Here is a 17,108-nt window from a genome sequence, read left to right as displayed (position 1 = left end):
TAATCTTGGGGGTCCTTGACATGAAAAGGGTTGAAGTTTTTTCAAAAAAAGGATTTTAGGATTTAGAAGATATTTGTAGAATCCCCCAGAAACAAAGATTTGAGTTACAAATGTTCACTTTAAAAATATATAGTCAAAGATTTGCACACGTCTTCACAATTTAAAAATAAATAAATAGCAGATCTACAAGCTCATAGCGCGGCACCGAGTGCCGCGCTATGAGCTTGTATATAAAAATGACACAGGTTCGTTCCCGGTCTTAATGGGTTAATAATTTTTCATACCCCCCCCGCCATTTATTCTTGCATCGTTTGAAAATAGCAGATCTACAAGCTCACAACCTGTCTCATAGCAACATGTTTTGAGCTTTAGCCAAAGTATAAAATAGGTCTTAAAGGGATAGTTCACCCCAAAAGTACTTTCTTTCTGTAGATTAGTCACTCCATGGAGACTTCAATTCATGGATATTGTGTTGTTTTTGTCTCATTTCTAAAACAATAATTTGATGACCGTCAGCGGTTCCGGTAGGAGACACAAAGAGTCTCCTTTGTATCTCCTACCGGAACCGCTGCCTACCGGTCCGCTGGTCATCAAATTATTGTCTTAGGAATGAGACAAAAACTAAAACATATCCATGAATTCAAGTCTCCATGGAGTGACTAATCTACTGAAAGAAAGTACTTTTTTTGGGTGAACTATCCCTTTAAGACCAAGAACAGTATTGTCATAATAATATAGTCACTGTACCAAACTACAATAAAAGTACTCATTATGCAGAATGGTCCATTTACAATCATATTACTGGATTATCATTAGTAATATATTCATGTATTCATCACTTTAATGTTATAATTAGTATATATTAATGTTTTCATAACTTTAATGTTATAATTAGTAATATATTAATGTATTCATAACTTTAATGTTATAATTAGTAATATATTAATGTATTCATCACTTTAATGTTATACTTTGTAATATATTAATATATTCATCACTTTAATGTTATAATTAATAATTTATTAATGTATTCATCATTTTAAGGTTACAGCTGGTAGGTGGGGCTGATTTTATTTTCTTGTGCTGCTCGATAGATTAACCTATAAGATGATATCATAATTGATCAGTTAATGTATGTTTGTTGTTAATCACCTAAACTTACAAAGTAACTAGTGATTAATACAGTCAAATAATTGTAGTGAAGTAAGAAGTGCAATATTTGCCCTGAGAGTGGAGTAGAAATAAAAAAGTATTGAAAAACTATAATTTTTTTAGTGCTCCTGTGGCACTGATAGACAAAGTGAAGGAGAATAATACATTCAGTGAATTAATCTCTGACAAAGATGAGAGGGAAGTCTTCATTGAGGACAGAATAGAATGAAGGTTTTGCATTTTATGTTTTTTACTAACATACATTAAACCTCATATTCCAGGAGTTTAAAACCCAGACTAAACTGACAGAATGTGTCAGACAACAGAGTCAAGTTGCTGACAGAAAAGTCAGTGTGGTGATCTGTCCAGACTGGTCAACTACACCTCCATCACAGAAGACCAAAGACGTCCTTCTACACGGTGTGACTCTGTGTTCTCCTGGACCCCACGCTGTCCTGGTGACTGTTAATGTCAGGTCCAGTTTCTCTGAAGCTGACAGGAGATCAGTGGAGGAACACATGGAGCTGCTGGGGGACAGAGTCTGGAGAAACACTCTGGTTCTGTTCATGTGGGGATGGTGGCTGGGATGGAGACGTGTTGAGGAGTACATAGAGTCTGAAGGAGAACCTCTGAGGTGGATCCTGGAGAAATGTGCCTACAGGTACCATGTTCTACATGGTCTCAAGTGGGACATTTCAGAAGTGACAGAGCTGATGGAGAAAACAGAAGACATGGTGATGAGGAACAGAGGACACTTTGAACCTTCAGTCTCAAGAGAAGACAGCTCTGTCAGTGACACAGGACACTTCAAGGTGCGACATGAGACAAGACACATGACACTGTTTGAAAGACTGAAAAGAAAGAAAACATTATTAATCGCTGTGGGGAAATTCAGATGTTGTAGCAGCAACAGCAAGTGTAAAACACAAGATAGGTACAGATAGTAGAGAGATAAGAAAATACAAAAATGAAATAAATTGATTCAGAATGGAACAGACAAGAAGAATGAAAGAAGAGAGAGGAGATGAGAGAGGAAGTTGTAGTTTTTGGTGACACAGACACTCAATACTAATGACTTGTCTGAGGGTTTGTCTAACACTCATCTATCTCTGATATACAGTAGAACTTTCTAAAAAAGTTATTACGCCCAAATAATGACATGTTTCATTAGGTCAAGCTTCATAGGGAAGCTGTTGTTGTGAATGGACAGTCCTTTGGGTCCGTGTACGTCCTGGCAGTTGGAATTTCTTATGCAAACCACAAACAGAAATCCGCCCGTTGCGTTCATTTTTCATTTTTCATTTTTCATTTAGGGTCGCGTCGGTTCTTTCGCTCCCGTTCGCTCCCGTGTTTCATTTTTCATTTTTCATTTTAAAACAAGTTACGTTAGTTTCGCTCCCGTCTTTCATTTTTCATTCTTCAATAAAAAATAAAAAATGAAACATAAGAAAACAGGGTTTTGATTTTAAATTCTTTCATTTCTCGATCTTAATCAAAGATACTGTAAAGACAAGACCAGAAGCGGAAGTAGATTTAGTACTTAAAAATAAAAGTGTATATATATATATATTAAATATAAATTTATTATACCGTAGGCTACATGATTATAACATTACTATGGCTACATCAATGTTAGACAGATGGACATATATATAGATAGATAGATAGATAGATAGATAGATAGATAGATAGATAGATAGATAGATAGATAGATAGATAGATAGATAGATAAAGATAGATAGATAGATAATATAAATATATTATACTGTAGGCTACACGGTTATAACATAAACATAATTATGATAGGCTATATTATTATATTAGGCTATTAACATTATGCAAGCTAATTATATTTACCATGGTTACGTCAATAAGAAGACAGACAGATCTATATCTGTCTGTCTGTCTGTCTGTCTGTCGGACGGACGGGCAGATATAGGCCTACGTGATTCTCTTCTTTTCCTTTAGACATGCGTTTTTTTCATCCAAAATGTGTGTTATATTTATATTATTTAGTTGCAGCATGATTAATTAATAGCAATATTACGGAATAGGAAAACAGAAACAAATCTACCTATATAATTTGAACTTGGAAAGTTGGGTTGAGACTTGAGAGCTATAGGCGTCGCTACTCATTGAACCATCGAAATTACATCTCTGCTGACGTTTTAATCGGATACAGCATAGGTGGGCTACTATACTAGGGACATCTGGGCACCAGGAAGAGTGGGTACTATGTGCACTGCCTGTGAGATTGAATTATTTATTAACAATGATTATTAACACCAGTTTTCCCGGTGCCCAGTCTTCCTGGTGCCCAGATTTCCCTAGCGCCCACTCTTCTCCACCCCTAAGTGCCCTCTCTTCCAAGTGCCCACATGTCCCTAATGCCCACTCGTCCAAGGTGCCCAGTTATCCCTAGTGCCCAGAATGTTTTGGTGCCCACCTATCCTGGCTGTTACCGTTACTAGCCTATACATAAATACACACTGCAGTTATTTCCACACAGTAGCCTACAATTTAAATGGCCTATATAGCGGAACAGATTAATATCTTCAAATAACTGGTAGCATGCTTTCACTAATGCCCTGTCAGTCATCAGTGTAAGGGTTTGACAATATGCAACGATGAAGCAGCCTTATAAAGCTCAGCAGGTCATGTTATAGACCTACTAGCCTATAGCATGTTAGATTTACTCAATACACACAATAATAAACATCTGCAGATGTTCTATCAGACAGTGGTTGCAGCGTCCTTTTCTATGCTGTGGTGCGCTGGGGAGGCAATAGGCAAAGTAAACACAAAGGGACACACTCAGACTGGACAGACTGAGGGTACCATACGTGCGCACCCGGTGCTATCTATCTATCTATCTAATGCAGTCAGTAACCTAAAACATTTTTTTTTTAAATGAAGCCACTCATTGTCATCAAGTGTTTCAGAATCGGTATAAACAAAACGTGAATACTATAAATACAAAAGATACAATGCAACTTTGGACTGGTACATCAGAGCTTATCAATATTCGGTGTCTGTCTGTCTGGATGGACGGACGGACTTATACGGACAGATTGATAAGTGGACTTGATTGCCAATATATTATTTAATTTTCATTTACACATGCGCCTTTTCACCCAAAATGTGTGTTATATTATTTACTTGTAGCATGGTTAATTAATAGTCCCTGTTTGCGTAGCCCCCAAATCGGGCTCCCCAAGTTTTGCTCGCTGTGTGAACTGTTCAAAGACGCAACAAGCAGCTCCATACTAGCACTCGGTGGTACTGGTGCGTCTCTGACCGCTGTCTGTCTGTCAGTGTCTGTCTGTCTGTCTGTCTGTCTGTCTACAGTAGGCCTACATAGAAGGATATAGACCTAGGAAATCCAGGTGTCCAAATGTAACAATGTTGATATTGCAGTAGCAATTTTAAATCGAGTCTTTATACTGGCTGGAAATCTGGAATCTTATGAACCCTTGGATGTATAATACGCTACAATATTCAGACCCTGCCCTATGGCACACAGTGCCCGTGGTGGGATCATTCCTTACAAATGGTTACATACGGTTGTAGCCTATGTTTGTCATAATTGTAATACTTTTGGAATAATCACCATGAATGATCGCGCTCAATCTCTCCCCTCCATTGCGCACTGGAGTCTGGACGTTTGGTTGTTCATTGATTACAAGTTACACAACACAAATAACCTCTTGCATTATATGGTCAATAACGCCAAAACAAAGAGGGGAATTGTTAAACCAGTAGAGAACAAATAGGGCTCTAATCATTATGATTAGAGCTCTGGTTAAATATCTCCCTATTTTTTGGCATTATTTGTGTAAAAATAATAAAGTAGGCTAATGCAAAATCCAGAGCTGATGTGCATACCCACGGGCCACGGCAATGTGCAGGATGTCATGTCATTTTACAGGTTTTGAATTCATTCAATACATTTTACATATACTGGTGAGAATCAATAGCGTTGCGCCTCGACAACCTGTGGGTTTCAAACGGTAGAAGCATGCGCAGTGGCGTTTCAAATGTAGAACTATTGCAATCCCAGATTTGACCACCAGGCGATGGCCGCCTCAATGTTCTGGCTCTTGGTGCCACCTCCTACCAATACAATATTAACTACCCCCCACAATTAAGAGGTTCACATCTCACTCTGGGCAGATCTGTTCTTTTCGGTTTCCTCGATTGCCATGGCTGGTACACACTGTATGACTTAAAGTCGTCAGGTTGTATTACTATTAATCATACTGCAACTAAAGCCAACACATTTTGGATGAAAAAGCTGATGTCTAAATTAAATAGATTGGCTACATGTATGCCTCTTGATATATCTGATTCCTAATAGTGTTGCAAGGAGAAAAACAACCTTTGTAACTGCTGGGGATTTCAAAAACAGTCATTATACAGTTGGGTTAAAAATGTTCAGTTGGCCATTAGTGGGCCTATTTGAAAGCAGACATCGTTAGTTGGTGCTATAAGCTAACACAGTTGAGACTGGTAGGACACTATCAGATTAGCAATATATACACAATTAGAAAATATAAACAGATAGAACATTTTCCCACAATCAAGAGAAGTGTCAACTTTTTTTTTTAAAGTTTTATTTTTCTGGCAGGATAACATGACGGCACCACAGTTTATGCTGATAATCATAATTCAATCAGTTATACAGATTAACCATTAAGACCAGGAAAGCATTTGTGTCATTTTAGCTAGATATACAGTACAGCAACATAAGTTTTTCAAAACATTGGTTAAGAGTGGTTCTCAAAAATAGCAGATCTATAAGCTTACATATGCTGTTTTTGAACATTTTAGAAAAATCGCAGAAGGGTTTTAAGAATCTTGGATAATTTAGACCTTTAAAATTTTAAAAAACCTTCCGTTCTGGGGTTCCTGGCACAAACATTTTCAAAAGGGGGGTCTGCATTGAAATGCATATAAATGTTGGTCCTTGAAAAGAAAAACTTTGCGCACTACTGACTTAGAAGGCATTTGTAGAATCGGCCTAAAACACTTAAAACTGTTAAAGGGATACTTCACTTTAGGGCCGGGGACACATTTAAAAAAAATATTAAAAATAAATGAAAAAAGTTATGGAAAATTCATGGCCCCCTCACGCATTAGAGTGTCCTACTAATGTGTGAGGGGGCCATGAATTTTCCATAACTTTTTTCATTTATTTTTAATATTTTTTTTAAATGTGTCCCCGGCCCGAAAGTGAAGTATCCCTTTAAGTACCATAAAACATTTTTTTTAAATGCATATTACAAAAACAAAACACTTGCCAATAAAGAATTGGGTTAAAACAAAACAGAACTTTAAAAAGACTAGAATACCCAATTCTAGGCAAACATTTAGGGAAAGAACATAGGAACATCTCTTGAGTAAACTCAAACTGTGGCCTCAGCACACACAAAACACAATACCAGCCGGGCCAGCCACACAGGGCGATCTGTATACTTTCTTCACTGGCGTTTTTTTTACAAATTTTTTCCCCAATATATTTAATTATATCCCAATTCTCCCAAATTTAGTCATTCTGCCAATTCCCCAAATTGTTGCATCCGTTGTTCAACCCCCACCTCCCCATTTTATTTTTTAAGAACTCCCCCCCATGCCATTCACACTGCCGACCCGGCCGGCCGGGCAGGCCAGATCCAGCCATGGCTGGCACCCACGAAACTGGCCTACCCGACCAGCCCAGCCAGCCCCACAAAAGGCGGCTTTCCATATACATGGACTTACCTAGCCCCACCCCACACCGCCCACCACAGCGACGGTTTCCACTACAATGAAGTGGGTAGAGTGGTGTGTAAGTGGTACTAAACTGGTGCCTAAAAAGTACCCAGTCTTGGGTAGGTCTGAGCTGGGCTAAGCGGGGCTAAAGCTGTGATAAAGCTGATTGGTCGGCTCACAGCTGTGTCTGTCCACTCAGGTGTCTGTAAAATGTAAACACTACGGTAGCAGTGTTGCCATGTCCACTTATTATAAGCAACATTGGGCTTATTTTTCTGTAAAGTTGCTTGTAAATATTGGTAGTACTTTTACTCCACTACAATTATCTGAAAACGTATTAGTTACTAGTTACTAGTTACTTTTCAGATATAAATGATTACATTATAAAACATACATTAAGCCCTATTTTATACCTAGGCTATTTGAAAATAGCCGATCTACAAGCTCACAACGCATCGCATCATTGTAGATCTGCTATTTTCAAACATTTTAGTACTTACTTTTGGTACCTTAAGTACATTTTGATACCAATAGTTTTTGTACTTTTACTCAAGTAATTCCAGACTTTCACTTGTAGAGTGCTTCTACATTGCAGTATTGATACTTTTACTTAAGTAAAACATTTGAGTACTTTTTCCACCACTGCTTGTTTCTAAAATGTAGTTGATTATTTGGGGCTTGTTTCATATGTTGTTGAAACCAGTGGTTCTTAAACATTTTCATGTCAAGGACCCCCAAATTAATATGTATTTGTCAACATTATATATGTATATATTTTTTTTAAATAGCAGATGCACACACTCACAATGCGTCGCATCGCTACGCGTTGTGAGTTTGTAGATCTGCTATTTTCAAATAGCCGTAGATAGTCGCTTCTTTTGGGATTGTTTTCATAGACCTGATTGCTTATTTTTTTCTGCTAAACCTGGCAACAATGAATGTGCGACGATACACGCTAATAATGTTTTTTATATAAGTGATGGCAACGTGTTTAAACACCACACAGGTCTTCCCAACAATAGCGAAGATTAAAGTCAGGGTGAACATGGCCAAATAATAACTTAAGAGCCAAACTAGCTCTGAGGAAGCACGCTAGCATTTAGGCTAACCCTGTAGCCTGAGGCTAAGTTGGTGTGTTAAAGAAAGGGGCGTTGATTTCCTTCGGGAGGGGAGGGGAGGGTGGGGATTTTGCGAGTGGGGACTTTTGTGCAATGGAAACGCAAGACATTTTGAAGCGGTGCGGTGCGGTTCTGGACTGTACTGGACAGTGTCGTGCTTATGCTGTGATGGAAAAGCGGCTAAAATAGCCACCCAAAACCAACCGGGCCAGCCACACAGGGCGATCCGTATACTTTCTTCACTGGCGTTTTTTACACATTTGTTTCCCTGATGCCAAACATTTTTTTGGGTTAATGATCCATTTTGCTAACACAAATGTAGTTGCTAATTTTCATCCCCAATTTGATATTTTCTGATGTTCAAACCCCACCTCCCCAATTTCTTTATTACTGGTTTGTGGACTAGCCCACAAATCTGGAGTCCAGATCCAAATCCAGGAGCAGCTGTTGGTGCGGTTAGCTGGGCTGGTGTCCGCAAATCTGGACTGGCACCCACAAATCTGGCCTACCAGACACCAGCCCAGCCAACCGCAACGCCCGCTGCTCCTGGGCAGAGCAAGGGCACAAGTGCGACCCGGAGGCCCACGTCATGTATAACTACTGGAATGTAAAACTTCTGACATGAGACACATTTTCCTTCACTTTTTATGATACATTTAGTTGCCAATTCTCCCTCATTGTCCCAATTAATTCTGTCAATATATGAAAAAAAGCAAGGATCATTAACGCAACATTTAATGTCTGACAGCACCAAGCATAACATCTTCTCTAACAATAGCAGCCTTTTCCAACAATCTCTGAAACTAACCACCTGATACAATCAGGATACCTCATTTGAGGACTCAAACTGATCTAGGGTTACGCCATCAATAATATTTTTGCCATTTTCTGTTTTAATATAAATTTAGAGTTGCCAATTTAGTCACATTGATGTAGTCTCTACACTGTTGTTCAAACCCCACCTCCCCATTTTATTCTAAAAATCCATCCAGTCAATTATCCCTCATTGTCCCAATTTATTGCCCACATCGATGCCAATTCCCTAATTTTGTACCCCCCCCCCCCCCAACAAATTACACTATTCAATTATGTCCTGAAAGATATTGATCACCTCTTCCATTCCAGTCATCTCAAAGAACCTGTCTTTGAATGTGCGGTTCCGGCATTTCGGGCACATGTTGTGATCTGCCAGCCACTTCTGCACACACCTGCGGCACCCAACGATACAGCGACAGCACGGGGTGGCAATTGGAATCCTAATTGCCTCTGGAAGATTATTGTTGATTAGAACATGAATTTGATCAGTACCTTCATCTCCATTTGTACCATGGTTGTGTGACTTAGGCCCTATACAGTTACAAGAAAAAGTGTATGTGAACTTTATAAACCAGTAAAGGTACATTCTTTACATGAGGAAACATGCATAGTAGTCCTTGGGCCAAACCCCAAAATCTCGCATATCGGTACCACCTGGGATGGCAAATTCTAGTTAGGATTTTTTTATTCCTATACATCCCTAGATATTATTTTTGTATGATAGCCCTTCCTGAGGCCCAGCTAAATTGGGGTTATCAGCTGCTAAAGTTACCACCCCCCATTGAAAAATGGCATTTTAGACACATGTGCATATCTTAGTATTGGCTCACGTTCAGGACATATTACAATGTTTTATATTTTATGTTTGGTATCATTTTTAAGGGGACACTTTGAGCTTTCATTCAAGCCCTTTGGTGACTATGTATGATAAGTACAGTGGTCACTGGAGCTCTTCAAACCTTTAATAACCTTTTTTTTCTCACAATTTCCGCCTAAACCATATATTTTCTTTTAGTTCTGTGGCATCAAGAAACATCAGGGACACAAAACACAACAACTGGAAGACTGACATGACCCTAAGGATTCAGGAAATGTATAATTTACCCATAGTATTTCATTCTGAGGTGGTCATTTTCAGCCTTATCTTAAACAAGCACTTTTTATGAGAAATAGACCGGTCAATAGGCATATAAGAAAGAGTACCACTAAACCTCCCTAAACATTGATACAAAAGGGTTTTCAATTGATTCTGGTACCTTTAGGCATGCTTGAGAACATCCCAAATATCCAGGAAAATATACTTAGCAGAAAGGCATAATCCAAGATGGTTGCCAGGAGCTTAAAATGTCTATATTTCAATTACCATTCAACCTAGAAAGGTGGTTTTGGTGTCGTAACCCTAGGTTTTGGGACTCAAGGAATGCAACTGAATCAGTGAAATTACCATAGAAGTAGATGTACAATAATTACAGATGAATAGCAGCATAATAAGACAACTTTAATATGATACTAAAATAATGTACAACGCATACACTATATATAATCATCCTGTCTGGTGCAGGGCAAGAAGACACACAAAAAAGATCTAAAATAATATATACAGATGTATGCATTCTATACAATCATGTGTGAAGCAGAACATATATTAGAGTAACAAGGCAATCAGTTATGACATCAGCACAAGCTAAACCACAGGCGACATAATGACAACAGAAAGAATGTTACAATTTCACTTAACATCATAGTGCCACTGAGTCAATTCACTGAAGGTCAATTACCATAGGCCTTTACAGTAATCATATATTAATTAAGAGCAGTTAATCAATATCTTCATCTTCATCTTCATCTACTTCTGAGTCTGTCAGCTGTGCAGGGGCTTCTTCCTCACTGCATTGGTTGGTACATGTTTGTAATTTGCACAGGTTTGTGCACTTCAGCCCGTTGTTGAGACATGTGCACTCTGGTAGTTTGCATGACCTCACACACTTGCAGGATAGAAACTGCAAGACAGCATCTGGTGCTGGGGAACCACGCATCCACTGTATTTCCAGCTGGCCTTCATCATTTGTGGACCACCCATGGTCCTTGGGGCTTGGTACAGATGGCTGGGTTTGAAGAGACCGTCTCCAGATAGCAGCCTGATAGTTGGCACGAATCGAATGCATAAATAGGCAATCCTGACATGGAGGAAGCTGGCTGGACTCTATCTGCCCACGTCTGGTGCAGAAAAGCTGGTAGCGAAGAAGATTGACATCTGTAGTGTGCGTAGAGGGTACATACATGCGGCAAGTGATTTCCTCCAGCTTCTTGAAGAGCTCATCGGAGACAGTCCAAGCACGGCCCAGCTCAAGGAAGGCTTCTTGGTATGTCCTGTCTGACTTCAATTTTTTGAAGGTGCCCATTTTTCCACGTCCTGCAAATGCACTTACAGTGTCACAACCAGTGAACGCGTGCATGCCAATCAAGGCACCAGCAACACTTTCCCCAAGTGATTGGCAAAGTTTAGTGATGTCCAGAAATCTTGTCCTGTTCTGTGTGCCACATTTTTGGTACACACGGCATGGGATGTCCTTGCTGAAACCAAGAGACAGTACCAGAACATCAGTGTCATCAGCTATGATGACCGCTGCCTTGTAGCCAGACTCTGCTGCATGAAGAGCATGCAATAGCATGCGGGTGTCGGCTTCTTCCTGAGAAGATCTCAGTTGTTTTACCTCCTCCCACTGGTCCTTGGTGATTTTGAAGCAGACTTCTTCACAAGTGACATACAGTGTCTTGTCTTGAAGTTTATCTCTGTGCTTGGGCAGTTTCCATTCCTCCACCAAGAACTTGATGAGACTGGCTTTGTTGACAGAGCTGCAGAGGAGTTTCCTCCACTGCTGAATATTGTGGCCAGAAACGATGTTTTTGAACTGGAGTCCCATGTGTGCACCTCTGTTTGCCCTTTCTGAATCTTTGATTGACATGTCCTTGTAAACATCAAAGACAACGTCAATCCGTTCACTATCGCCACCTTCATGCCAGACCCTGGCTAGGATTGATTCTGCCAGCTGTGCAAATGTCTTGTCGTTCCCTTTCATTTTTTGCACCAGGCTCATTCCATCGATGATGGTTGTTGATGGTTTGGGGATTTCTTCTGCTGGAGCAACACTCCTCTCCAACTCTCTGGCAAGAGCTGCCTTGTTTGTCTTTCGAAGAGATCCATCCCCATTAGCTAGGGTCCATGGCACTGGTCCAAGGGGATGTGCCAACACATCTCTCATGTGTAGTTCTCGGCTCTGGGCCACCAGAACCATGTGGCCAAACAGATTCCTATCAGCCTTCAGAACTACTTCCTTTGCTTGCCCTTTGCTGCGTGTTTTTTTCCCGATCTCTGAGAATGTTTTCAGCTTCTTCTTTGTGATCTTGTCATAAAACTTTGTAGTTGGTGGAGTTGTCTCAAGACGTTCATGTTTGAAGGCTTGATAGGCTTGCTCTCCTATCTTATGAGCATCAAGTAGGTCATTCCCCACATCTGGTGGGGCAACAGTTGCTGTTGACAAGCTGACAAACTCACTTTGGTCTGGACTGAATGGATTCAGCCAGCAGTTGTCCAGGACATCAACTATGGACTCAACATCAGCCTCATCTCTTCTGATCCTGGGCAGCTGTAAGTCTGGATGATTAAATTGAGAATCTCCTTGACCCACCATCTCCCTCAGCTGCCTCAGGAAGGCACTGCGGTACTCTGAGGTTAAGTAGTACTTGTAGATAGTTGCAGTCTTGAGGCTGAAGCCTTTTGTTCCGCCAGATGTTTGTGTGTCCTTGTTAACAGTCTCCTCAATGGTCTGGTCAACAGGAATTCGTCCGAAAGGATTTCTACTGCCAAGTTGGACGGAGAAGCCTCCTTGCAGGAAGTGGGCATGCACTTCCGGGTGATTTGCAGGCAGCTGTGTCATTGTGGCATAATAGTATGACAGGTAGCGGGCATAGTTGAGTTTGTCATATGCAAAACACCAAGGGATCATCTTTCGGATGCATGCAAGGTGCAACATCCAGTTCCCTTCTCTAGAAGCACGAATTAAGCCCAACATGATATCTGTCATATCCAGGTAGGACATCCAAAAAGCTGAAAGACCTTGTTGGTTTCGGAGAGAGTCCAGGTAGACCTGGAATAGCTGTAAGGTGAGGGTGAATGAATCATTTTCAAGAAGCTCTGTGAGTGATGCCTGACAGATATCACCTTGGAAGCTATCAATGCTCCTCAGGGCTTCTTCCATGTGGCACATCTCTGTTGGATGTTTCTCCTTTAGCCATAGAAGGAAGCCTTTCCAGGCTAGCCTCATCAATGCTTCATAGACAAGCTTGTGCAACCTGACAGCTCGATTGTATCTTCTGCCTTCCATCACACCAGTTACTGACCCTTCCGCAATAACACCAGACTCCACACAGAGATCCCTCAACCCTGCATCTTGGAATCGTTTCCCCATAGTGGAAAGCAGAATGCAAATCGTGTGGAACACACCCATCCTGATGATAATGTTTTTGAACTTCTCATGCTTCCACATTATTTCTGCTGCCTTGGCGTACAGTGCTTGGTCAAACACACAGACAATTGTCTTTAACTGCAGGGACTCCATGATGCCTAATGCTTGGTTTAGCATCTCATACACTGTAGACAGTTCTGTAGCAGGAGCATTTATTGTTGGCAGGTAGCCTACAGTGTCCTGGACCACTGTGACATTGTTGCGGACCTGAATGTTGAAGCCAGTCCAGCTGCTCACGGACTGAGCTTCTGGTGCAGACATTCGAGCAAGCAGCCAGACAAGGTTCTTTGCCTTTGCATCCTGGACTTGTGTTGTAGTGTCAACATCTACACTTGGGGTATTTGGTGGCCCCACTCTCTGTCCAGAATTGTAGGTAGGTAGCAGCAATGGTTTGGGGCTGATACTCCTCTTCTTTGACTTGGGGACTATAGGCATGGTTCTTTGAGGTGCATGTCCAATGAATTTTGCCTGGACAGCTATGCCATTGACTCTGTGAGAGGTTCCTGCTCCACTACATGTTTCCTCTAACCGGTCTATGTTGTCATAAGCCAGGGTGGTGAAAACATTTTGGTAAATGTTTGCTGGTAGTGGTAGGTCATCTCTCGACAGTTCCATCTTCTGCAGACACAGTGCTGTGTCAATCTCTTCAAACTGTGAATAGGACACACAATGTCCAAGCCGGTTCAGAGTGTGCACCAATTCCGTGTTTCCTGTCAAGGACTTCACAGCAAAGGGCAGAAGTACATGTTTTGGTGGCTTGATTCTGCCACAGGTGACTGCAAAGACCAAGTCACTGCCAAAGGAGGTGACAAGTCGTTCTACTCTTTCAGATGGGCTGTTGCAGTTTCCACTCAGTAGCATTTGTAAGAACTGAATAATGGATTTGGGAATTAAGAATTCACTTTGATCTACATCAGGTGGCCACACTTGTTTGGTGTCTTGTTTTCTTATATCATTTCTCATCCACAAAGCTGCCTTTGTTACAACATCATCAGAGTTCAGAGATTTGGTATGTTGTAGTTCGTTTTTCAAGGAGAATGCTGTTTTGGCAAGCTCTGTCTTTGATAGACTGTCTGGGTATAGAAGAAGCTTTCCATTTTCATCAGGAAAGATATGGATGGATCCGCCAAGCTCAGTTTCCATCCTACGGCGGATATGTTTCTTGGTTGAGTCCTTGATCTGGCTGACACCAAGAGACTTCATGGATGATTGTAGTCTTGATGAGAGGTTTGTCATGGGTAATACTTCTGGATTGGGAAAGAGTTCATTCCTAATGTATGAAAACAGTTCCTCATAGGCTTTATTTTCAGCTACCTCATACTGTTTTTCTGCATCTCCACTTTCTTCCCTTGACTTAGAGCAGGCAGCAGGTTTCCCACTTGTGTACGTACGGTAGCAGGACCTATGATAACGGCCCTCAGCAGCAATAAGCTCTCTACTAGTGATAGCAAGCATCCTCTGGTCCAATTTGGTGACTGCTGCTTTTCTGATCCGGTCATCTGCGCGCAACTCTGAACATTGTATGAGAGGTTCCCTCGTATCTTGACCCTTCATATATTTACTGGATTTTTCGCAGAAGATACACTTCTCATCATACACTAAAGATTTGCTTGGGGCATCTCTAGATGGTCTTTTTAAACTTCCTTCTGCAGCTTCAGAGGTAGATGGATTTTTTTCACTGATTTTTTTAGTGATAGAGTCTAGGGGTTTCTTCAATGTAAAAATACTACGGCATCGGCGATGATATTGCACTGGTGGAATTTCTCCCTCACGTAAGTCTTTGGCTAAGTCCAAGATTGGGATATGTTTTCTGATTTCTGCCGCCCTCAGCAAAGTTTTCCATGACTCCAGGTTTTGGGGTGACACCAGGTTTGAATCGGAATCCCCGTCAGAGCAGTGAATGATACATTTCCCCAGCATGTTGCTGCCTTCAACTGGATTCATTTTTACACGATGACGTGACTCTCTGAAATAGACAAATGAATATTTTGTTTTTAATTAGCTTGTAGATCGGCTAATTTTGGCTAATGTTCAGATTTTTTGTCAAGAGAAAAAGTGGTATAGATGTGGTCCCCCACTTCTAAAAGTAGCACTACAGACCTGCATAATACCTTCTGTTACTGCCCTCATGCAATGAAAAGAATAGGCTATACAGAATATATAGTCTCAAAATAAGTCTCTTAACAATGCAACAGGCTTCTTTAAATACTCATGCACATGCGTGTATATTGCATTTTCATAACCCTTAACATGTAAAAAAGAAATAGTTGGATTGTTCTTACCAGTCAGCTGTGACAGCTGTCCCCTTCAGCTTTGATTCCTGAAAAAACTGCTCCACCACCAAATGATAGGCCACACCCACTTCATCAACTACTTTAATTGGACACAGGTTTGTTTAATTTATAAAACAAAGGAGCAGTGTGATGTCCAAAAAGTGTGTTATATAACTTTTAATATGTTGTTGGCTATGAATGAAAATCCGCCTATAGAGAAAAATAACAAAATGTCAAAAAATATAAAAAGCTGCTCCTATGGAAAGGCTATCATATTTTTATTTACTTATATTGGCCCAAAAAACAATTTAGTATAGGTAAGGTTTTGCCGACTTAGTGGTACCGATATCTGGTCTGGCCCAAGGACTATAGTCCTAACTAAGTATGATTCAGAGTTTGGATCCTTGTGCAAAACAGTAATGAACCTGAAAGTGTATAGCTCAGTATCAAATATTGTATGAGTCCATAAAGTTAACTTGTTACCATAAGACTAACAAATGTATTTGTGCATGCATTTATATTTATGTTTAATGCACACATGTAACATACACACCTGTGCACATGAAACACTGGAAGAGGTCTTTCAGGGCTTTTCTCTGCGCCTCCGTCAAAGCAACAGTTGACACCCGATTACCCTGGACATAGTCGGTGATGTTTCGCAGGCCTTGTGAGATGGCAGGGAGCTCTTCAGAGGCAAGGACAAATTCTTCCACTCTGTCCCTTGCTTCTTCTCCAAGTCTGGGGAAAGAAAAAAAAATTGAGACATCTTGTTTCCCCCCCAATTTAGGTGCTATATACAAAGTGTCAGTCCACCCCATTTGGCCTTTCTTGGAGGATAGACAAACAAATGTCTCCTCCGGTGATTAAGTCACCAGCCGTGAGTTAAGGGATATACTGGGAAGGCGTAACGCATGCAGAACACTACACTATCCATCCCGATTTTGCTCCCTGCTGAAAAGGTGCCCTGACAAACCTGTAGTAGTCACTAGTTTAAGATATCAAAACCAACTTGATACATTTTTGGGCTACTGAGAAGTGTATTATTGTCTTAATGTCTTCTGTGGATAACCTTAGTAGTCCAAACTAATCCCATTCAAACAGTGGATGTTCTCTGCATTCAGGAAATTCTTACGTTGACCTCCTCCTCTTCTTGTGCGCCTGCATCTGACTGTAGGAGCTCTCCCGCAGTGCGACGATCTTTGAACCATTCTTCTTCCAAAATGCTGCATCTACAGAAAAGAGAATGTAACATAATTACCATTTGGTTTCCAAGTGACTTATCTCTGCTTTGCATCTTTACCAATATATAGACCTTGTAGTTACAGCTCTCAATCTACCATATCCCAAATATATAACACCATTTCAGCCAATTCTCATTCTAAAAATAATATTTACTTATGAATTAAGTCCCTACACTCAAGCTTAGCTTAGTTTTTACCTTACCACCACCCCACCAGTTACATATGTATAAA

The 17,108-nt window shown here is 40.6% G+C and overlaps 1 protein-coding gene across 1 annotated transcript in view; it reads left to right on the top strand.

The window, feature by feature from the left end:
* Positions 1-17,108, top strand: part of LOC308105472 (GTPase IMAP family member 8-like) — a 166,552-nt gene that overhangs the window by 76,019 nt on the left and 73,425 nt on the right. The window contains exon 5 of the mRNA XM_080456203.1: positions 1,434-1,964. Coding sequence (XP_080312329.1) covers positions 1,434-1,964 — 531 coding nt within the window. The remainder of the gene's footprint in view (positions 1-1,433; positions 1,965-17,108) is intronic.

This window comes from Gymnoscopelus braueri (genome assembly GCF_963280865.1).
Source record: "Gymnoscopelus braueri genome assembly, chromosome: 17".
Taxonomy (NCBI): domain Eukaryota; kingdom Metazoa; phylum Chordata; class Actinopteri; order Myctophiformes; family Myctophidae; genus Gymnoscopelus; species Gymnoscopelus braueri.
This window is presented reverse-complemented; position numbering and strand designations above follow the sequence as displayed.